This window comes from Podarcis bocagei (assembly GCF_964188305.1).
Source record: "Podarcis bocagei genome assembly, chromosome: 2".
Taxonomy (NCBI): domain Eukaryota; kingdom Metazoa; phylum Chordata; class Lepidosauria; order Squamata; family Lacertidae; genus Podarcis; species Podarcis bocagei.
This window is the reverse complement of record NC_138126.1, coordinates 42,661,345-42,684,491: the sequence shown is the minus strand read 5'-3', so window position 1 is coordinate 42,684,491 and position 23,147 is coordinate 42,661,345. Positions and strand designations below refer to the sequence as shown.

General features: G+C 43.1%; 1 protein-coding gene across 1 annotated transcript in view; it reads left to right on the top strand.

Moving 5' to 3' along the window:
- Window positions 1-23,147, top strand: part of PLXND1 (plexin D1) — a 157,314-nt gene that overhangs the window by 128,577 nt on the left and 5,590 nt on the right. The window contains exons 26-35 of the mRNA XM_081183924.1: window positions 3,790-3,936; window positions 7,770-7,926; window positions 9,039-9,142; window positions 10,285-10,348; window positions 13,139-13,173; window positions 14,193-14,297; window positions 16,072-16,235; window positions 17,402-17,549; window positions 21,687-21,827; window positions 22,282-22,356. Coding sequence (XP_081040050.1) covers window positions 3,790-3,936; window positions 7,770-7,926; window positions 9,039-9,142; window positions 10,285-10,348; window positions 13,139-13,173; window positions 14,193-14,297; window positions 16,072-16,235; window positions 17,402-17,549; window positions 21,687-21,827; window positions 22,282-22,356 — 1,140 coding nt within the window. The remainder of the gene's footprint in view (window positions 1-3,789; window positions 3,937-7,769; window positions 7,927-9,038; window positions 9,143-10,284; window positions 10,349-13,138; window positions 13,174-14,192; window positions 14,298-16,071; window positions 16,236-17,401; window positions 17,550-21,686; window positions 21,828-22,281; window positions 22,357-23,147) is intronic.

Sequence of the window (23,147 nt, the reverse complement as noted above, 5' to 3'; positions counted from 1 at the left end):
TACATAATGGTAAATGTATTCAAAACATCCCTTTTCCCCACGAATAAGCACATTTACATCCCTCCCCCCAAAAAGCCTAGTCCGAAGATGGTTTCAACTACTTCCCAAACCAATTTCCCAGCAATAAATTTGAAATAAATTCCAAGTTATCCACTTCATCTGTAGTCCCTCGCTGTCCACTTCCTTTCCAATCTTTGAAATATACCGACTTTCTGTTTCTGCAGATTTTCACAACAACCCACTATTTCTGGGATTCATAAACACAAAGAACTAGCATGTCAGAGGCTGGGACTTAAATAGTTTATTTCTTGTGTAATAATTCTTGTTGTAAAGTCTACAGCATGAATAGTGTAGCTGCAGCTGAAATTCTTGCTTAACTGCTTCTTGCTGTGGCACTCTCAGACGTAGCGGGGGAGAAATGTTCACATGCTCTGCTTAATCATATGCGATACATGTTATGCCAAGGCAGTAAATATCAGCTCTGTCACTGTGGCCTTCTCGCAAAACACTTTTACTGGCTTTGGAAGCAGGTTTATGATTCAGGTGCAATTTGTCTCTGGCTGAGACTCTGACGCATTTTGTGGTGGAGACTCAGCTACATGCCTTACAAGGCGGTGGGGGTAGGGGGGAAAACTGATTTTAATACACAACCACCCTATGTTCCTCTCTAGCATTTCACAGTAAGGTCAGCCTTTTCAACAACTCCCTTACAAGGTACACACTCTTCCTTCTCAGAGATGAAAGCATGGCTGCAATCTTTAATGCATTAGCTAGGGAGTTAGCATCCTTGAGCACAATAGGATTGAGCTCCAAGTAAACATGCATAAAAAGGTAAAGGTAAAGGGACCCCTGACCATTAGGTCCAGTCATGACTGACTCTGGGGCTGTGGTGCTCATCTCGCTTTATTGGCCGAGGGAGCCGGCGTACAGCTTCCGGGTCATGTGGCCAGCATGACTAAGCTGCTTCTGGCGAACCAGAACAGCGCACGGAAACGCCGTTTACCTTCCCCCTAAGTATCTACTTGCACTTTGAGGTGCTTTCGAACTGCTAGGTGGGCAGGAGCAGGGACCGAGCAACGGGAGCTCACCCCATCACAGGGATTCGAACCGCCAACCTTCTGATCGGCAAGTCCTAGGCTCTGTGGTTTAACCCACAGCGCCACCCGCGTCCCTTACATGCATAGGATAAACATGCATAGGATTGTGCTATAAAAATCCGAAGCAGAGGGCAATCTGGAGCACTCTCAGTATTGTCTGCTTTCATTAAAGCTTGATTGCAAGAACATATGTGAAAACCAAAAAAATATATAACACATCTGATTTTATTCTGTAACAATGGCCATCGTCATTCTTGGGTCCAAGACCCTTGATATCTTTCTTCTCCCTCCCTACTTTGAATAAGTGTCACTATTTCCCCACTTGTAACTCAATGAGCCCTAAACCACAGTCTGTTCTCCAGTTTTTGTGAGACTTGACTCGACAAAGCACCTTAATTAAGCATGTGTATAGCATTAAGCACGCTCTAAAGTACATCTCCATTCAGAATCAATGCTTTGATAGCTCTGTCGTTTGGAGCTATAGTTTCTCCTCTTCATGCAACTGCTGTGTGACTCATGCAGAAAAATCGAGGGTGTAAAATTCAAACATTGCAAACTGTTGACCACAACAGGCCCAGTTAGATGTGGGTATCTGGCAGAGTGTTGACAAAACCTTCAAATAAGAAGCTAGTATGATTATTGTTTTAGCATAAGAATGCTGCTTGTTGCAAATTAAATCCTGGCGCTTACACAACAGATGGCATGTACCCATCTTCAGCCGTATAGTAGCATCCCAAGTGTAGCAAAGCCAAAGCTGGCATTAAACTAGCTGCTGTAGTGATGAGAAAGCATTAATAGCGTTAGCATCAATCAAGCAGAGGAATCGGAATGAACAGACGCTGGCCACTTGGATTCCTGAAACATTTTTGCAGTAATTGTACTTCTCTTGCCCTTAGCAATTAAGAAGTTCGGAAGAAGTGTGCGTGTGCATGAATGCATGAGGGGAAGAGTGAAATTGAATTACAAAAATGGTAAATTAATATAAACGTTTTAGTTGGAAGAAAAAAATATGAATATTAAAAAGGCTGACATATAAAGGATTTCTGAATTAAAATACATTGGGGTTAGCTTACAGTTATTTGACAGTGAAACTGGATGGATTCAATCTGGAAAATTGCCTTTGAAATCTCTGAAAAACTGTACTGAGAACGTGAATAAAATTACTGTTATCCAATTTATGTGGTATCAGTATTGAAGTACTGCCAAGTAAAATAAGCATGGCGTTAATGTCTGGATAGGATCCAGATTGTACAATTGATAATATTACCTATCCTCCCAATATAGAGACATATAAATGTCATGTTCTGGTTTCAGAAGAGACTAAGCAAGGATCCCATCTATTTGTGGGGCTTTACAATAGGATAATTTCATTTTGACTCTTTAAAATTCCTCCTGTAATTTCATTGTATTATTGCTTCCAACTCTGCTTCCTGCTCTAGTTTCTATGATAATATTGCTTGATTGTATAGAATGATGAGCATCTCTTTTTGGTTGCTTAAAAGCTGCATTTGCTCTCCAGGATCTTAAGGGCTCCTGCAGACGACCCATTTATTCAGCATTCATCCTGATTGCTTGCGCAAAGTTTACATGGTGGTTAGATTTTGCCTTGAGTTTATTGAGCATTCATTCTGATTTGTTTATAGGGTGGCTAGATGACAATGAGCATTCATCCAAATTTGCTTGCGGGTGTTGATACATCTTCCTGTTAATCATTCTTTCACCTCAAAGTTTTCTATGTGCTTCCCCATCGCTTTCCTAATTGCAAAAAGTTGGGGGAGGGGGGTTTAAGTGAGATTTGTTGTACTAGGAAAACAGAGGACTTTAATCCACTTTAACTGCACAAATGTAATGTTTCAGTTTGCACTTAAATTCCCTCCCACAAAATAATGACTAGCCTGGAGGCCCCCTGCAATAACTTTGCTCGTAATATTTACCTCTGCAAATATGGCAGCAGGGAAATGGCTCTGTAAATCAGGGGTCAGCAAACTACAGTCCGCGGGCCGGATCCAGTCCAATTGCCCTCAGGATCCGGCCCATGGACAGTCCATGGATTGGCAATTCTGTTCATTATTTTTTCCCATTATTTTTTTCCCCCAGCGCCACCATCCCCCCCCATGCCATTCCCCCCTCCCTCCTCCTGGCTTCTCCTCGCTCTTCTCCCCGTAGTGGAGGAAGGGGGCTGGCTGAGCACCATTTTGGGCAGCGCCCCTCCAGAGCCAGCCAGCCCTTTCGGGCCGCTCATCCCTCCGCCGCCATCGCCAGCCTCTGCCACTCACAAGTGCAGGCACAGGAGCCGCAGGTGGGAGAGGCGCTGTGCTCTGCCAATCGCAGCTCCTTTGCCTGCCCTTGCGAGTGGCAGAGGCTGGCGGAGGAGGAGGAGAGACGAGTGGCCGGAAAGGGCTGCTTTGGGGCCACTCGTGTGTCCCCCCGCCGCCGCCGCTGCCTGCCAGCAGCTCCATAGGTAGGCAGGGGGAAGGGAGGGACTGGGACTGGGGGGGGAGAGGGGGAGTGAGAGAAGCCCTCCGCCATGTGTGCGATCCAGCCCGCCACAAGGTCTGGGGGCGGTGAACCAGCCCCCTCCCAAAAAAGTTTGCTGACCCCCTGCTATAAATCATTGGGGGGGGCATGTTGTGAGAAATTACTCTCATTGGTTCTTGGTCACCAAACCATTTCCTGTTATTTCCCCTATTAGGAAACTGTTGGGGAGCCCTTCTTCCTCCTGCTCTGTGCAATCAAGCAACAGATCAACAAAGGCTCCATAGATGCCATCACTGGAAAAGCCAGGTATACTCTCAACGAAGAATGGCTATTGAGAGAGAATATTGAAGCAAAGCCAAGGGTAAGAGATTCCTGCTCTTCAGTGAAAATGATTTGTTTGTGTCATGGCTATATTTGAAAGTTGAGTCATCCAGATCAATTTTAGGAACTGAAGCTCTTTTAATGGGGTGAGGCAGTGTGCCCTATTTCTAGACGTATTGGACACTTGGGGAATGAGAACTGGAGGAGAGGGGCAGTACTAAAGAAAGAAAGTGTATTTTGAGTCAGTGGATGAGACCAAAAGTATATCCTGTAAATAGACCAAAATCAATGGGTACAGTAAGTCACAAAAACTTTGAGGCTGACAAGTCAAGAGATCCATAGGAAGGCTTGTGCCCTAAGTACACAATTCCTTAGGAATTGTGCATATCAGATAGCTTTGTTTTCAGATTTACAGTCAAAATTGTTTCATTCTCCATGTAAAGTTACCATCCTTGTGCTAGCATATATTAGACTTGGAAAAGTACATAGGGAAGTATATCTTATTTTAAAACATCTGGGTACTAAGATCTTCAAGGCAGAGAATATATTGAGGCCATTGAGAATTCCATCTGATTGGCTGATGTTCAGGGTATGCTGGGGGGGGGGGAATTAACAAGCCATTATCAAAAAGGAGTGTCACATCTTTTCAGCTTCTGGCAAAACACCGACTTCGCTGCCAGCAAAGGTTGCTGGTTGTAAAGCGGAGTCCACGGTGTGAAGGCTTTTACGCAGGGTGTTACAGAAGTCGTGCTGAAAAGTGATGCTGTAAAATGCCTCTTGTGGGACTAACTCATACAAAGAATGTAGAGTCTCGGGGAATATGTTAACTACAACCCTGACAGTAAATGCAATAGACAGACCTTTGCAAAGTCCAAACCAAGCTCTGCTTTTGATTACGATAGCATAAATCTGAAGGAGCTCTCCCAGAATCAGTGGGGTTCACTCAAGAGCTGTGCTGGTGTAAAAATGAGAACAGGTTTTTGGTTGGGTGTCCTTTGTTGCCTTGCTGTAGGTTCACATTACCAACTGATTTATAATTTATGATGCAGAGCTAAGGAGGTTAGCAGCAGGGCTTTTGGCATTAACTTTCTCTTTACAGAGATAACTCCATAAGAACAAATTGGGAAAGTGCTGTTGACTCTTTGTTTACAAGTAAGTGAAACTTAAGTGAATGCACAATTCCTAGGTGATAGTAAATAAAAGTCCCTGCAAAGATAACATCAGTGTTAACCAGACTGTGGGTAAACCTGGTTATCTTTAAAAAGAAAAAGGGAAAAAATATTAAACTTTTAAGTTCCTTTGCTTACCATTTACAAAGCAAACTCTGATCCTAGAAATAGGCATAATTCAAACTCTGTAATGGTGCAATAAGCGACAGTGGCATCCTGTAAGCAAGGGAATGGTTCAGATACACCTTGCTATCCTGTCTGTTGCAAACACATTATAAAAGGTTGCAATCAAATTCAGATGGGGGATAAATTTGCGTCAGCTTCCATTTAGAGGCAAACTTTCCTAATTCTTTCAAAACAAAACACAAGCCTAAATGCACACTCTTCGAAAGCCGCACTTCTCTAAATTTTGCAATGCAGTTCTTTAGTCAAAGAATATGTTCAAAAATGCTTATACCAGGGTAAGTCAGCATAAAAGTACACATGCATACTAAATGCCAGTACACAATTAGGGGAAACTCCTTTGCAAAAATACATACAAAAAATGTGTATGTTAAGAAAAATCCACACTAAAATGCTTACGAATTTTCATGAACTTTTTTTAAAAATTGCAAATGTGGGGAACTGAATTTAAGATTGGAAAAATGAGACAAACCAAAATTAATAGATCTATCAAACATGGATGGCTCATTCTATGCTGTCAAAATGCTTTTGTGAAAGTACATGAATGCTCTACCATTGAATGACAGCTCCTCACCACATGATGAAGAACTCATGATTCCTTCTTCTACAAATCTTGAATTTGGGAGCTTGTATGCTGAGTTGTCTAGTCCTTGTATTGTGACAAAATGCCCATGCTGCACTTTGAAGTCCTGAAAGGCAGGGCTTCAAAGTGCAGCATTACCTCATGTCACTGTTCATCATTGTACAGTAGGTTAACCAGCTGCCACTGTACTATACCTATTGGTTCACTGGCACTCAGTCTCCTCCTGTGACAAAGTGAGTGCATGGGAAAAAATTGCAGCAGTCACTTTTCCTACTCCCAGCTTAAGATACAGTGGTACCCCGCAAGACGAACGCCTCGCAAGACGGAAAACCCGCTAGACGAAAGGGTTTTCCGTTTTGGAGGCGCTTCGCAAAACGAATTTCTCTATGGGCTTGCCTCGCAAGACGACAGCCCATAGGGAAATCTCCGGGACAGCGGGGAAGTGCAGCGCGTCTTCCCCACTGTCCTCGGACCTCCGCCCGCCACGCGGCATCGGAACGAAGCTCCGATGCCGGGCGGCGGGGGGGGGAACGCCTCCTCCCGCAGCGCGGCATCGGAACGAAGCTCCGATGCCGGGCGGCGGGGGGGAACGCCTCCTCCCGCCGCGCGGCATCGGAACGAAGCTCCGATGCCGGGCGGCGGGGGGGGAACGCCTCCTCCCGCAGCGCGGCATCGGAACGAAGCTCCGATGCCGGGCGGCGGGGGGGAACGCCTCCTCCCGCAGCGCGGCATCGGAACGAAGCTCCGATGCCGGGCGGCGGGGGGGGAACGCCTCCTCCCGCCGCGCGGCATCGGAACGAAGCTCCGATGCCGGGCGGCGGGGGGGGAACGCCTCCTCCCGCCGCGCGGCATCGGAACGAAGCTCCGATGCCGGGCGGCGGGGGGGGAACGCCTCCTCCCGCAGCGCGGCATCGGAACGAAGCTCCGATGCCGGGCGGCGGGGGGGGAACGCCTCCTCCCGCAGCGCGGCATCGGAACGAAGCTCCGATGCCGGGCGGCGGGGGGGAACGCCTCCTCCCGCAGCGCGGCATCGGAACGAAGCTCCGATGCCGGGCGGCGGGGGGGGGAACGCCTCCTCCCGCAGCGCGGCATCGGAACGAAGCTCCGATGCCGGGCGGCGGGGGGGGAACGCCTCCTCCCGCCGCGCGGCATCGGAACGAAGCTCCGATGCCGGGCGGCGGGGGGGAACGCCTCCTCCCGCAGCGCAGCATCGGAACGAAGCTCCGATGCCGGGCGGCGGGGGGGGAACGCCTCCTCCCGCCGCGCGGCATCGGAACGAAGCTCCGATGCTGCCGCGCGGCATCGGATGGCTTTCCTGAAGACTTGGGGTGGGAGGAGGGTTTTCCTTCCCACCGCCAACATTCAGAATGCTGTTCTGAATGTTTGCGATGGGGAGGAAAAACCCTCCTCCCACGCAAGCCCCGGGAACAGAGGGAAAGCGCTGCGCGCCTTCCCCTCTGTTCCCGTACCTGTCCTGAAGGCTTGCGGTGCGGAGAAAAGCCCTTCTCCGCACCACCAGCCTGGCAAGCGGTTTCCCTAGGAACGCATTAATTGATTTTCAATGCATTCCTATGGGAAACCGTGCTTCGCAAGACGAAAAACTCGCAAGAAGAAAAAACTTGCGGAACCAATTAATTTCGTCTTGCGAGGCACCACTGTAGTTCTTGCTTTTCAGGGTTTGGGTTTATAGACAGGACAATTCTGGGGAAGCTTAGACTGTACTCTCTCATGGTCTCATAGTTCTTTGAATAATATGGTCAATTTCAATCTATGAGACTGTAAATCAGCACTTTTCGCTAGCTTTAATATTCATCTCTTTTTAGTACAGTGCTTACGGTGTGCCAAGATTTTTTCCCTCCACTTATAGCTCACAGGCTTTTTACGTCTTTTAACTTGTGCAAATCACCTCATACTGTAAGCAACCATCTTTCTCCACAGAATCTTAATGTGTCTTTCCAAGGCTGTGGGATGGATTCACTGAGTGTTCGAGTCATGGATACAGACACTCTCAGCCAGGTTAAAGAGAAGATACTTGAAGCCTTTTGCAAGAATATTCCATATTCCCAGTGGCCTAGAGTAGAAGATGTTGATCTTGGTAAACCATTTTTTCCCCTGTTCAGAAATACCTGTCATTATCTTTAGGATGCAAATGCTCATTATGCGCAAGCATAATGTTCAAACATGGAACACCTGTATTCTGTATATTAAGTGTTGATGAACTGTGGTGCCTTAGGAACATTGTGAATTGATTTTTTTAAAAATAAGAACCTGCTACTAAGATCAAGTCCCAGGTTGAATACTTGCCTAGTAAACATATTTTGGGAGCCCACCCTGTTCATCAGAAATGAACATTGATACAGAATGAACGTTACTTCCGTGTTTGTTTTGTTTTGTTTATATTGCAATATTCATATACTACTTGATTGTAATAAAACCTCAAAACAGTTGCATATTTTGCATATGAGCAGAACCTGAAAAATTTAGGACCCTTTCTGATTGACCACTTGCTCTCCCCTGGGTCTGTTTTAACATCCCTCAAACACAACATAACAATGCATTTTGAATATGGTGAAGCTCACAGGAATCGTGGCAGTTTCCCTTCCGGGTCACAACAAAATCAGGATACAATTGTAATTGAATTACCCACTGGGGAGAAAGTGCCACAGTTGAAACCAGAAGGTAAAATCTGCTCCCCATGAAAAGGTGTTAGCTTTGTTTACATTATCTTTCTAAAGCTGTGATCCATAATTCCAAATCTGCTGAACTTACTTCCATACAAATGTATTCAAAATGAGATATTAGTTAAGTGAATTTTCTCACTTTTTTTAAAAAAAGCCCAGATTATTGGAGATCAGGTGTGTGCTGCTACTTTACATCCAGATTCCTTTATTTTCTTTACACACTGTGTGTTGTACTTGAACAGGTTTTTTATTCACAGTGTGAGAGATACATGACATCAGAATGAAATGCAGTGGTCACATTCTTACCTGTTTGGCATATCCTTATAAGATTTCCCACAATAGGTACATAAAAGGTCTGTGTATTTGAGTGTCATGGCACAAGTGCCCCCAAAGAGCTGCAGAGCTTGACACTGAAACACCTGTGTCCCTTGTCAAACTTGACACAAAAAGGAAACACTCTGTGTTCTTGCCAGCACATGCTGTGTTCAAAGAGGGTTTCCACTTGTCCCATTTTCTTTATATTTAGAATGGTTTGCCACAAGCACTGACAGCTACATCCTCCGGGACCTCGATGACACTTCAGTGATGGAGGATGGCAGGAAGAAACTGAACACGCTAGCACATTATAAGGTAAGAAGTGTGAATGCTCCGTGAACTTCCCTTCCTTTGGGCCTGCCTTTCCTCGGGGAGATGCCACAATTTGCTTTCTAAGCAGAATTAGCAAAAGCAAGCAGGAAGGTTGCCATAACTCCATAAGAGCTTCCGGGGAACAGACATCTGCCCTGGCGAGAAACTCGTTAATATTGCAACACATCGAGACTAATTAAACACTCTTCATGTGAAACAAGTTAGTGCTGGGGGGGGAAGCTTCTTTTTCCCAATGGCTGCTATCCATCCTAATTAAAATCATACCATTCCTCTTTGTTGCTGAGAGTGGTGTCAGAGTTCCCATTGGTCTCTTATGGGAGCATGGGTTCCCCCCCTTCCTTTCTTCTTTTGAGGAAATAATTTCATTTGAAGTTAAAGTCGAGGAATTTAAGTGTGTATTGAAAGGACTACTACGGATGTGCTTGGGCTTGGGGAAGCAACATAACACCAGCAGCGTGGCATTGTAGAGCTAGGCCCTTGTCGTCTCATTATGACGCACACACGACCCAAATCATATGGATGGCTACATATGTGAACCAGTCCTGGGTCTGTGATTGTTCCACCACAGTGTTTGGAGTAATTTCCATCAAGGAACCCACATTCAGAATGTTGTCATAACAAAGAAACCTTGTGCGTCTTCTGCTGCAAGGATCTATAAACTGGTTATTATTCGTCTATCATCTCTTGTTAATGGGTCTTTCGTGGAAAATCCTCACATGTTTTTTATCGTTCTGATGTAATATTTTCCACAAGCAATTCCTCTGAAGACTCAAAACGGTGCATGCAGTGCAATCTCATACATGTTTAATCGGAAGTCGGTCCCACTGTGTCCTTTGGGACTTGCTCCCTTCATAAGTGTGTTCAGGATTGCGGGCTCCAGGATGCATCTTGATCAGGATTCCTGTTGCGTTTCATTCATTTGTCCCTGCAGTAATCTTCAGATTTCCTATCAGCATGCAGACTTGCAGGCTTCTGTGTGCTCACTCACATCACAATAAATTTGTTGCAGTGTTATCAGGAAAGAGGGGAAATCTTGAAATGCATGGTCCATCTGTCCACCTATTTTCTATTGGTCTATTTATTTATTTATTTATTTATTTATTTTGTATTCCCCTCACTCACAGATCCCTGAAGGTGCCTCCCTAGCTATGAGTTTAACTGATAAGAAAGATACTACTTTAAGTAGAGGTAAGCTACTACTTTTTTCCTAATAATTTATGCCTTTTGATGGCAAGGGGTTCCTTCATAAGTTGCAGACCGAAGCCAGGATTAGAGTGCCTTTCATATTGCTACTTAGAGACCAGACTGCATGCAACTCTCAGTCAATTGCCGTCCCCCCCCCCCCAATTGTTGGGATGTTTTGTGTTTTCTTTTACAAAATGAACCCATATGCTACTATATTTCACCTGTAGTTTGATTCCTCAGTTGTATTTAGTATGTTTTATCAAACTAGAGCTACCATTTTTTGAAAATAATAATTCCAACAGATATAAAAACATAATAAAACACCAAACATTTAAAACTTCCCTCTACAGGGCTGCCTTCAGATGTCTTCTAAAAGTTGTATTGTTATTTATCTCCTTGACATCTGAAGGGAGGGTGCTCCACATGCGAAGGCTTTTGCTATAAGGTTTACCAAGCAAAGCATTCTTGATACTAATTGTTTACTAGAAACATGTTTTGTTTTTTAAAATTATAATAGTGACAGGTGTGGGCCACCCACTCCAATTTTCACGGGGACTGCAATACACTAGGATGATAAGTCTAGCCCCTCCCTCCCCAGCCACAATCCTGGCAAAAATTACCCACACTGCCGTTAGCCATAGGATAAAAGCTCCAGTTGGTGCCAACACTCTAATCGCTAGGCCAACCTAGTCCTCTTAGATTTTTGAGTGTTTGTTCATTTATTATCATTGCTCCAGCAAAACAGAAAGTTGAAGGCAGGGCTATGAGGTTTTGTACCTCATAACTCACAGGCGTGGGGAAAACCCAATAGAAACATCACTCCTGTGCAGACTCCATTTGCATATTTGGTGTAATAATGTAATGATAGTATCTCATATGATCTCCCTTCCCAACATCTATTCACATTGTTCCAGGTGTGTTTTCTCCAGGGAGGGTAGAAGCAAAAGGAAGCAGTGCTTTTCCTACTTTGACTCTGAGAGTAAAAGGAATTCGCTGCAGTAAAAACGGTTGGAAATGGACCATACGATTTTACTAATGTTGCCATTGCCAGATTTTTAAATCTGAAAGTTCACCAAACCTTCTGGACCCTTCCTCTCAGAAACAATTTTGGATTCCTGAACCCTATGTTCCATTTTAGAAGTCCATCCTAGTGCTGTTGCATCTGTGTCAGAATTCAACAGCATTTCCTCCCAATCCTCCCTTTGAAAGCTCATGCCACAGTTATCCCCTTAGTCTTTAAGGAGTAACAGGGCTCTTTGGGTATTTTCACATGTGAGGCTTACAGTGGTCCTTGCTTCATTTGGATTTGTAATACAAATCCTGCACTGGTTACTCACATTACAAATTTACTCCACTTTCTGTTCTGCATTAAAGATATAAGAAAAGAAATTGGGGGGGGGGGCACATATTAAGCCTCACTTGTGAAGATGTTCTTTGTTTTTTTCAGTTCAAGGTGAAAGCAATTTAATGATACTATGAAAAATTTCTACAGCTTAAAAGTAATCAACACATCATGATATTACTTTGTTATAACTGGGACTTAGCAAGATTCACATCCCTATCTCAATCACAGTGATTAAGCTACAGTAATTTATGTTGTTGAATAATACCATTCATCTGAAAGCCTTCAACGTCCACCACAGAACTGAGTAGGATTGATGGCTAGACAAAGAGACAGAAAAGCAGAGGGGAGACACTTAGTGCCCTGTACCTTCAGTGCATGACATTCTCTGAATGGCAGCCAGCAACCGGAGAGAGAAAAATGGGTGTCCAAACAGCAGCAAGCAGTATTTTGGCAAAGCTGGCGGGGGTGGGGACGCACCGAGGCCTGGAGCTGTACATAAATACTTTGGTCATCATCAGACTGGATGTTATGAGGTCATCCTCTTCACTGTTGCTAAATAGGCTTGTTTGTTGACCTTTGTCCTTGAATGGCTGTCATCTTCTACTGCAACGCATCAGCTGCCAATCTCCGCCCACTCCAGACACCGGGCAGAATGGCTTTTAGCTGGGTAAGTGGCCGACCAGTAGGCAGATCAAATTTTCAGCAGTCACAATGGCCACTTGCAGAGTGAAGCTGACAAATAAAACGATGATGAAAAGAATTGAAGGTCACTGAGGAAGAGGAAAACACTACTTATTCTGCGCTATTTTGCTTTTCACTGGAAAATGAGGTCTTATAAAAGAGGGAAAGAGTCTGGAGAGGAGAGGAAAGTAGTACCTACAGTGCAACCCCACATATACCTACTCAAAACTTCAGCCCTATTGAGTTCAGTGGGACTTAATTCACAGATAACACTTAAAGATTGCAGCCTTCTGTTACAGCAGCCTCCTCTTGTAGCAAATACAGTGGTGCCAATTCACTGTAGAGATTTCAGTTTGTCCAGGTCTAATTCTCTACCACTCTATTCAAGGAACTGGCATGTGTTCCGTGATGAGGGAACAAAGGCCAAATAATGTCAGGCATGGATGTAGCCTAGCAATTGGAGAGCAGGACTGGAAGCCAGTATCTTCTGTATTTCCTTCTCGGTTCAGCCACTGTGTCAAGTTCTCCAGTTATAAAACATGGATTTTACTACCAGATACTCATGTAAATGTCATCTGGGTCAGTTAATGTTTTGTTGGGGTATGTTACTTAAGTTCTGAGCACAGTTAAGTATATCATGTGTTATTACCTCTGATTATCCTCAGCAGCAGAAACATTCCTTCTAGGGGGGGGGGGCTTGCTGTGGAAAGTAGCAAGCTAAGCCATTTTCTTTCATTTTCTCCAAAAAATATTTCTTTTTTTTTCAGTGAAAGATCTGGACACTGAAAAATACTTTCATTTGGTAAGTATCCTATTCCAAAATCAGTCTGGGATAATGACTCGTCCACTGTGGGTGGGCCAAAGATTTCATAGTGGGTCGTTTCCCTCTCTTTCCTCCATAAGGAAATGTCTGTTTGGGAATTGGACTCACACACACAAGGAAAGTGTGTGTGTGTGTGTGTGTGTGTGTGTGTGTGCGCGCGCGCAAATGACATGGTACGGGTAAATCACTGTTCACACACAAATCGCAACAGCTTTATGCAAACGTGTGGAAATAATTACTTAACCGGAATAGTTTGATAGGTGGGTGGGTGGCTGGTCTGGTCCAATGAAATTTGCCAAGTGTGTTTGTTATGAAACAAACCTCCACCTTTCCTTCCCCCACCTCACATCAGTTTAGCAATGTACAATGAAAGGGCAGCAATGCTGCACATAGTTTATTGTCAAAGACAAATCTAGGAATGTTTTCCATATGTGCAGCATATGCCGACTGATGCATTTGTCAGCTGGCCAGCTTGTTGGCCCAGGATCAGACCCACCAAGGGGGGTGCGTTTGAGACCCTTGTGGTTCCTGCATTGTTTGTGTAATAAGATAATAATTGAACACACGTTATGTTTGGCAGAGAGAAGGGGAGAACTCAATTTTTCATCTTAATCTCAGTCATAATCTTGCATATATTTCTAATGTATTTTACCTTTATGATGACTGCCAATTACCAGAAGGGAAAGGGAACATTGTGTCTGGTGATGTTTCAGACAGCTGAATTCATTGCAAACTGAATCTATGGCAAAATCATTCATTCATTAAGGTGGAGGGCGGTGGAAAGGAATCAAGCAACACAGCTGGCAAACAGTACAATTGGTGTTTATACACACACACACACACACACACACAGTTCCAGTACTCGTAATATGAATTGTCTGGTTTATAGCACGGGCTAACAGTCTTTTCTTCTTCTAACACAAATGCTTTATTAGCAGCATTTATTTCAAAACATTCATTTTAACCATGTATAAACCTGTCTTTTTGCAATTGTTCAGGTCCTTCCCACAGATGACCTGAATGAGAGTAAGAAATCTCATCGACAGAGTCACAGAAAAAAAGTCCTCCCTGAAATCTACCTGACCAGATTGCTGTCCACAAAGGTAGGATACATTATGGCTGTGCTGAGTGTGAAGAATGGTGACTGTCACTGGTGTGAATCAGCACAAATTAAACTCTTGAAGAAGCATCCCGTCTCTGGCTTTTGATGACCAATACCCAGAATAGCCAAATGCATTCATCAAAAATGGACAGAATGCTTATAGTGGGATCCTGGGCATGAGTATTCAAAAAATAAACAAATGGGAGGTTACTCCCAGCTAATATGCATAGGACTGCAGCCTTCGACAATGGAGCCTACTTCTGAATAAACAAGTTTAGGATTGTAGAGCTAGTTTACCAACTCAGATCAGCAGGCCTTAAAGATCCTTTACTTAGAATGCTTTATTAATGGGGAAAGGATTTTGGTTCTTTCCTTGCAGGGCCCTCAAAGTGGAACCACACAGAATATGCCAGTGCTGCTTAGTTACTGGGACTGCATCTGTATTTTGTACCTCATAATATTATGTTTTATTGTAACTGCTTTGAGGGCTTGGGCAAAAAGGGAATTCCCAACAGCCAGTTAGTTTAGGTGACTGCACTTCAGGAGTGTGCCAGGGTGTGGCTTGAATTGGAGAAAATGGTGCTTAACCCTTCCATGCTGCTTTCCCTCTATAATTCACACTCACTCAGCCACCTTTCCATCATGGGTTTCAAGATACTAATTTGTGAAGTTTGTTCTTTTAAATAAACAAACAAAACAAAACCCCAAAAGAGTGGCTTATAAATTTTGAATAAATAAAAATAGTTGTGATAGTGAAAATCAGTAGTTGAGGAAAAGGAAGGGCACCCACCCCTCTCTGCTTCACACCCCTCTCTGCTTCAAATCAGCTCCTTGAAAAGTATGTTTGTTGATTAGAAGTGACGATCACATGGAATTGTAGAGTTGGAAGGAACCATGATGGTCCTCCTGCAATGCATGTAATAGTAGGGCGTATAACACTTAGTTAGGTCTTCCACATACTTACAAATGACTTAACATAAGGATATATGGATTGGGCAGGTAGATTAGTAAAGAAAAATGTGGATGGTTGCAAGGCTGGACTATAACATGAGAGAAAAGCTTAATTTGCTGTTTCTTACTAACTTACATTATTCACAGTGTAGTTCTCAAAATACCGGTGACACAAGTGGAGCTTTCAAGCACTCTCATGTCATTAATTCTGCTTCTTGTTTTGTTGTTTAAATGGGACCTGAACACTATGGGAACTATGACGGTAGTTCTTAAAGTCTGCAAGGATTTCACATGTTGGGGTGTCAGATAAAGTGCTAAACCTCAACGGAGTCTGAGGCAGCCTAGGAGAGCCTGATGCAGCAGTGGAGAAGAACAGTCCAGTTTGCATTGAGAAACTCGACTTACAACATCAGACCATTGCTCTTAACAGACTTGGACACAGAGCTTGGCTTTAAGCCAGCCTGTAATTCCAGTGCTTTGTGATTCATAATTGGAGGAGAGATCATAAGAGTTGCCAGGGGTCTGTAGCTTTTCCCACTGTTTACCACACAGAACAATCACAGATGTGCTCTTGGATTCCAGCAACAGAGAAGGAGATTCTCCGTGCCAAGAGAGATTAAATGCAAACTAAAGCTAATTATATCACAGTGCACAGAATTAACCCGTCCTCCATTCCAGGCTCTTATTTTTGCCTCATTCTTCAATCGTTCTATAGCAAGATTTCTTCAATTTAGTTTTAAAAAGAAATAGTCATATCTCATCAGCATCTTTGCCACCACAGTTGCAGCTTTCTTAAACCAACTTGAATGTTCTTCTTTTTTGAGGGCACACTACAAAAATTCCTGGATGACTTATTCAAAGCCATTCTGAGTTTCCGAGATGACAAACCTCCTCTGGCTATCAAGTATTTCTTTGATTTCCTGGAAGAGCAAGCAGAAAAGAGAGGGATCTCTGACCCAGACACATTGCACATTTGGAAAACAAACAGGTTGGGAAAAGAATTTTCAATCCTTTTGCCTCGAATGAACACATACTTCTAAAAAAACTTGTATTTCAAAATAACCATGGCTTATATTATTTATCACTAGAATTATTAATAAGAATATGCAGTGAGGGGGCTGGAATACTTAAGTGTCCAGACCCAGAAAGATTAAGGAGTTGAGGGGGAGAGGGCATGGAGTAAATCATACTAAGTGGGCAACAGACATTTTATGTGTGCAACATCTGAGGTGCAAGACAGGCTGATCAGAATAAATAAACAAAAGGAGAGAACTTCCTGTAATTATAAGTATGCTTATGGTTGAGCACATCTCGTTGATTTCCATTGTAGTTTCTCAGGAGACAGCATATACAGAAAAGGAAATGGCGGGAAATGGCAAGGGAACAGAAAATAGCTTCAGGTCTGCTCAGCAGTGGAACGTATATCCTCCTCAGAGAATATTAAAGAGATGCCTTTCAAGTTGTCGCAGGGGAAACAACCATTCCAGCTCAAAAATAAATCAAAATTGAGTGTCAGCAAGTTTTCATATAAATATAGGCAACCACAAATATTTGTGCAAATGCAGAGAGCTCTACAGATTCACTGTATTTGAGGACAACTGTAAACAGACTTGTCAAAGCTGAAGAACAGACTCTGTTGGTTTATAGGTAACATAACCCATTTGGCAGTGATCAATAGGGTTCTCTCCCACTCCTCAATTAGTTATACAGTATCTCTCCTAAATAAGTAGGTACTCATAGCAAAGCTCTTCAGGGGCAGATGCACCCATGTTTTTTGACAACCGTGTCAGCAGTTTGGGCTGAAAAGCCAAGAGATTAATGACCCATAGCACCCTATATACGTGAAGGGAGGAGTATTCACTGAATCTTGTGCTCCTTCTCTCCATGCCACAGCAGTTTCGTTCCATGTCATTTTCTGAGCAGTAATGGAAATAGCTGTCAGCAGATAAATAACCTGTGTTTTCATAAACACAGAAAAATTAGAATCCAGGAAGAAAGCATGACAGTCAGATGATATCATACATCAATCCAGAACCCTACTGCACTATTCGGATTCAGCAGTTTATATTTTGATACTCCTATAGAGCTAAGATGTTTCCATCACACTGTAATGGAGAGATGAGAGAAAGATAACCATTTACATTTATTTTGCAGCCTACCTCTGAGGTTTTGGGTCAACATTCTGAAGAACCCCCAGTTTGTTTTTGACATTGACAAAACGGATCACATAGATGCCTGCCTTTCTGTAATAGCCCAGGCCTTTATCGATGCCTGTTCCATCTCTGATCTGCAATTGGGCAAGGTACATTACTGCCAATAAGGACAACTTTTTCCTTTGCTTTCCCTCTCAAATATTTCCCTTCTGTTTGTCTTGCAATGCAGATAGTGTCGGCTTAGCCAAGAATACTAGAGGGATGAATCTGGCCATTGTGGGCAGCCGACAAAATGAGAATTATATGATGGCCCTTTAAGCTTTCTTGCATTTCATTGTTATTAAATGTAGCTGTGTCAGATGTGTTATCAGTACAGCAGTGCTAATGGCACAAATCACTCATGATAAATTGTCCTGCTCATACCGCTCAAATGAATTGTGATCCAGACATTTTAAACACTTTTTGAGTGATCAGCTCCTGCAGCAGACAGGTCAGCTTTGTCACCGAAAGACCTGAGATCTACTGTGGGGTAAAAAGCAGTGGAGTTGCATGGCCATTGTCAGCCTGGAATTTGAGACTGTTTCAGCAAGTACATGTAGGGGCACAAGCCTGCCATAGGTTCCTGCCAATGGGGCAACTCAAAAATAGACTGTAGCTTAGGAGAGTAAACATGGATCAACCCCTTTTCAGGCTTCTTGCTCGGCCTGGGATAAGAGAGCAGGTTTGGCAGCTACACAGTTTGGGAGTGTTCCTGGATAAACAGGTGGTTGTGTCCAGGAGTTCCTTTTGCTCATCTTTAGTTTGCTAACTATAGGCTATTCTGTCTATCTGTCAGTCAGTGAGACTATATAGATATATAGATAATTTATTGCGGTCGGAGACCAGCTTATAAAACACACTTGGGGGTACAATCCCAGAAGGAAAACAAACATTTAAAACAATGTACAGCAATAAATTTAAAATTTATAAATGTGATAAGCGTATATTGTAGAAGGGTGTTCTTGCCACAGTTACACATGCATATGTCTCTTCAAGATTAAGCTACTATATTGCCCTTGAATAGTGTCCGGGAGCTTCCATTGGTGCAAAATGCAAAAGTGTTGCTGACAGGAGCCCAGTCTTTTGACCATAGAGCAATGATATCCTGTTTGCTTCCTGGCCCAAGCTGAGGGTGCTGCCTTGTACAGTATGGGACCAGAATATCTGAAAGATCACCTGAACCTACCAGCACAGTACAGTCATCTGAAGATGTCTTATCTTGCCACGTTTTAACACATGGAGGTAACGGGGACTTTTCCATGGCAACTCTTAGATTATGGTACCCAGAAATCCCAGCATTGTATGCCAGTTTGTGCATTGGAAGTGGCAGACCTTGTTCAAGTGTGATATTTCTGGTATTCCAAGGTCATCTCAGCATTTTGTAGTTTGAACAAGCAACACTAAAAGTGGGGTTTCAGGTTGAAGTGTTGGCTTAAAATTATTTCCACTCCGTTGAAATAAAAAGCATTACAGTTTGATGTGACAAACTGTCTTTTTTTGTGTCAGATTCCTTGCAGAGGTTGTGACAAAAATGAACCTCTCTTTGTTAGGATGATTGATACTTTGTGCTAGAGACACTTTAACAGTCATGGCACCCTTTTGGAAATCTCCTGTTTGCCTCCTACCGGCCTAAATTATTTCACAAAGATAAGTCAGTGGCACGATAAGTCATCTTTCCCCCAAGGTGAGAGACTGGGAGAAGAATGGGAAGCTCCCAGGTGAGAGCTGGGAGGGTTCACCACTCTGTGTGTGACAAGGGCTAAGAGCTACCTTTGAGACAGGACTCTGTATTTTCTTTTTGTTTTTATTTAGCTTAGTTTCCCTAATTGTATTATAATTTTAAAAAATAAAATAAAAATCTTATGGGGGGAAAGATAAGGCAGAAGCAGTAATTTGGGAATCAGTATATACCATACCAATGCTAAATCTCCTGGAAATAAGGGGTGGGGAAAACATATGTACTCCACTCTCTCCTTGTTTCTTGTCTAAGGAGGTAGATGTTAAGTACCGTATTCTAATGAAGTCCAGGAAGCTTCCTAACCACAGGAAGCCTGAAGCTGATTTATGGGATGCATCTCTGAGTTTTACAACCATTAATTATAACAAAGGCCTGTTTGGCATGGTTCCACATTTTAGCCAGAACAGAACCAAATGGGACCATTTTGTATATGTACTTCCTCTATATGCTCAGCAGTGGGCTTTGATCCTCTCATTTTTTAATACATCATCATCTCTTTTTTGTTACTTACACTGTTTTGTCCTTGAGTAGTCGAGAGAGTGTCCCCATTTTCCTAGAGAGACTGCCTGACCAATTGGCTCATGTTTTAAAAGGAGCTTAGTGTCCAGTTAAGCAGATTGATAGCTCGCAGAATCCAGGCTGGATTAGACTCAAAAGTCTCTAGGCTCTTTTAGAGATTCTTCCTATATATTCTTCTCAGGCCTTATGACTGTAATAATAAATGATCGTTCTGGTGGTGGTGGAACGGATTTAGACCACCGTTTATTCATGAGAGATTCTTACATGGTTATGAAGGAAACCGTCAACAATAGGAACCATGCAGCAAGAAACCCCTCTTTGTGTATGTGCCATGTTTAGTTGCGGATGTCTACAAAAAAGGTTATAGTGCGAAAGTTTGAGGCTAAAGCATGGTAATGCAGTAATGATATAGATATTCTGATCTAGCTCACTTGTCCTGTTCCAGGAGAGAGTTGCAAGCTGTGCAGTCAGGACACAAAACTGTATCATGGGAACTCATAAGGCCATATACTACTTGGCACAGACTTTATCCTGCTAGAAGTGGCTCATATAAATATATATATTTTAGGAGCAAGCTTCAGGAGCAAGATCAATCTCTAAAGCAGAAAGGGTGTGTGTGTTATATTGTCCTCTTTATGACTCTGCTGAGTTTGGTGTTGACATTTGAAACTTTCTAGCATAAATAAATTTTATTAGGGAATGTTGTAAATCACATACGTCTCAATGCTGGCCCGTCTGCAGTGAATGCGCAGCAGAGCTGCGGTGCAGAGAGGGCCCATGCGAACCACTGCAGCTGAGCATTCCCCTCTGCACACTGGGAGCCGCTTTGCCCAGAGAGATTAACATGAGGTGACATTGTAATGAGATGTGTCGGTTGTGTATGTTTGGGTTTCTGAACATTTTTGCATCTGTTATGAAACATCTACAGTTTTTCCTTGTCAAACCCTAAGTCAGGACAGAAAACGGGTCGGCTGGGGTCAGACAGCAGATGGAAATGGTTTCAAAGAATACAACAGCATAAAAGGCGGCACTGTGGAGTAAAGTGGGGGAAATAAACCCCATGCATCAAAATACAGTGACATGTGTTTATAATACGTCATTATTTTACTAGACCCAGTTCTCCCCACCCCAATGATTTAAAAGCTGCTAACTTCAGTCAAGTACCTCACTAGACTTATCTAAAGGACCCTGACCCCTCATTTCATGGGGTCTTAAAGTTCTTTTCTTTCTTTTTTTAATCCACAGTAAGTAGGAACACTGGTGGATTGAGCTAAGAAACACAGTTGGAGACTGATGCGGCTGGTCAGTTTTTAATGTGGGCAGCTTCACTTGCATTTTCACAGCTCTGACTAAGGCAGTGTATTGGCAAATAGTGAGAGGCAAACCCAGTTTCTGTGTAATGTTGGCAATATGTTGATAATATAAGCTCTTTAGCCCTTCCACATGAAACTTCTGGTGGGTCATCTAGAAGCCGGACAGCTTTGGCATTTGCTGTTGCAGGTACACACGTCAGCAAATGATCCTGGTTAATTATATGTATCACATACTGCAATATACATGCACAGTTATATTGTATTTACCAATACAGTGGTTTCAATGGGTTTTATCCAGTGAAGCCATCCCACTAGCACACTGGGACTTCCCCCGTGTCTCCCCAATCACACACACACACATTCTACTCTGGAGGAACCTCCAGAACAGACTTAGGGAAGGCAGAGAGGGAGGCATGCAAGGAGAGGAAGTCTCATTGTGCAGGTGAAAATCCTTGAGCTAACAGGAGGACTTTGTTGGATACAACCCCATGCCTTGAATGTGCTGTTGCATGTCTCTGTTTTAAAGAGCAAGGTGCATATAATTAAGTTTCTTCCTTAAGGTTGTATATTACGTTCTTAAACTGATGCCAATATTATGCCCACTAAGGATCAGATAGCAAGGGAACTAATCATTAAGTCAGTGAAATAATGGATTCTTCTTGTTCTTTTCTCTCTAGGACTCACCTACAAATAAACTGCTGTACGCCAAGGAGATTCCGGAGTATAGAAAAATAGTGCAGAGGTATTACAAACAGATCCATGACATGCCACCTCTCAGTGAACAGGAAATGAATGCACACTTGGCAGAGGAATCCAGGGTAAGAAATCAGCTCTGCCACTCAGAGCAATAGCTTATGACATCAGCATCCCATATTGTGGGAGCAAATGTTTTTAGTCATGTCCAGTATATATAGAACATTGACTTCAAATCTATATAAAGATATTTTTAAGTTCTGTAGCCAAAAGATGCTAAGTGATATTATTTAGAGTAACATGGAGGATCAAACAAATCCATGCATGAGCCAAAGCAAGTATAAATCAAGGGATTGACCTTGGTTTCATTTTTTTCTCCAGCAACTCTGAAGTTATGTATGTCACATATTAATTAACTAACTTAGAAGAGAACCAGAGTTCAAATATGCTGATGTTAGCTTACAGCGCAATGAAATCCAAGTACCATTTTAGTGTAATTGATTTCCGTCAAACAGGATGGATATCATTTTGTGTATGTTGATTAATAGTCTTCCCCTGTTTGTTTTATCCTTTATGAAGAAATATCGGAATGAGTTTAACACCAATGTTGCCATGACTGAAATTTACAAATATGCCAAGAGATACCGCAGTCAGGTAAGCATCTTTCTTCGCTGTTTCCCTTTTAGTTGCCAATTCACATGACCTTGTGCTATTGATCCAGGTTGAATGCAAACAGGCTCTGTTTGCATGGATGGTTGAAACAGTCGTATGAAATTTCAACACGTGCCCTCTGCACTGAAGCTTTACTGAAAGTCCAGATCCTTGTTCTTCAGTGCATGGTATTATCAAGTCACTAACAACCAGCTATCAGAAAGATTTTTCTTATTGTGTTATTGATGCAGACCAGAGATGGAGAACCAATTTGAGCCTAAGCGCTGAATTCAGATTTGGCCAACCTTCTACGGCACACATTGCAGTGGTGGGACAGGGGTAAATGCAACCTCTCAAAAGAAAACAAAAGCACATACTTTTATTTCCCCTCTCCCCATTGTCACAAACACATGCACCAGGCATGCAGGCCCACTGCGCACTCTCCCTTTCTGTGTCTCTCACACACATGCCGGCAGCCACACACTTTCACACACAGGCACACAATCATCCATGCATACACAAGTGTTCAGCATTTGCAGCCATGGCCATGGGATGGGAGTATCTAGAAAGATCTGTAAAGAGCAAGCAGAGGGATTTTATCTCCCAATCTGAGCTCCTAAGCATGGCAGAGATAATACATTTCTCTACCCACAGCTTCCAGTCAATGCCAGGGTGGATCATAGAATTGTAGAGTTGGAATGTATCCCCTGCAATGCAGGAATCACAACATGTGATGTGGCCTGTGGCTCCCCCATTTGGCCCACAAGGCCATTTCTGCCAAGCCACACCCACCT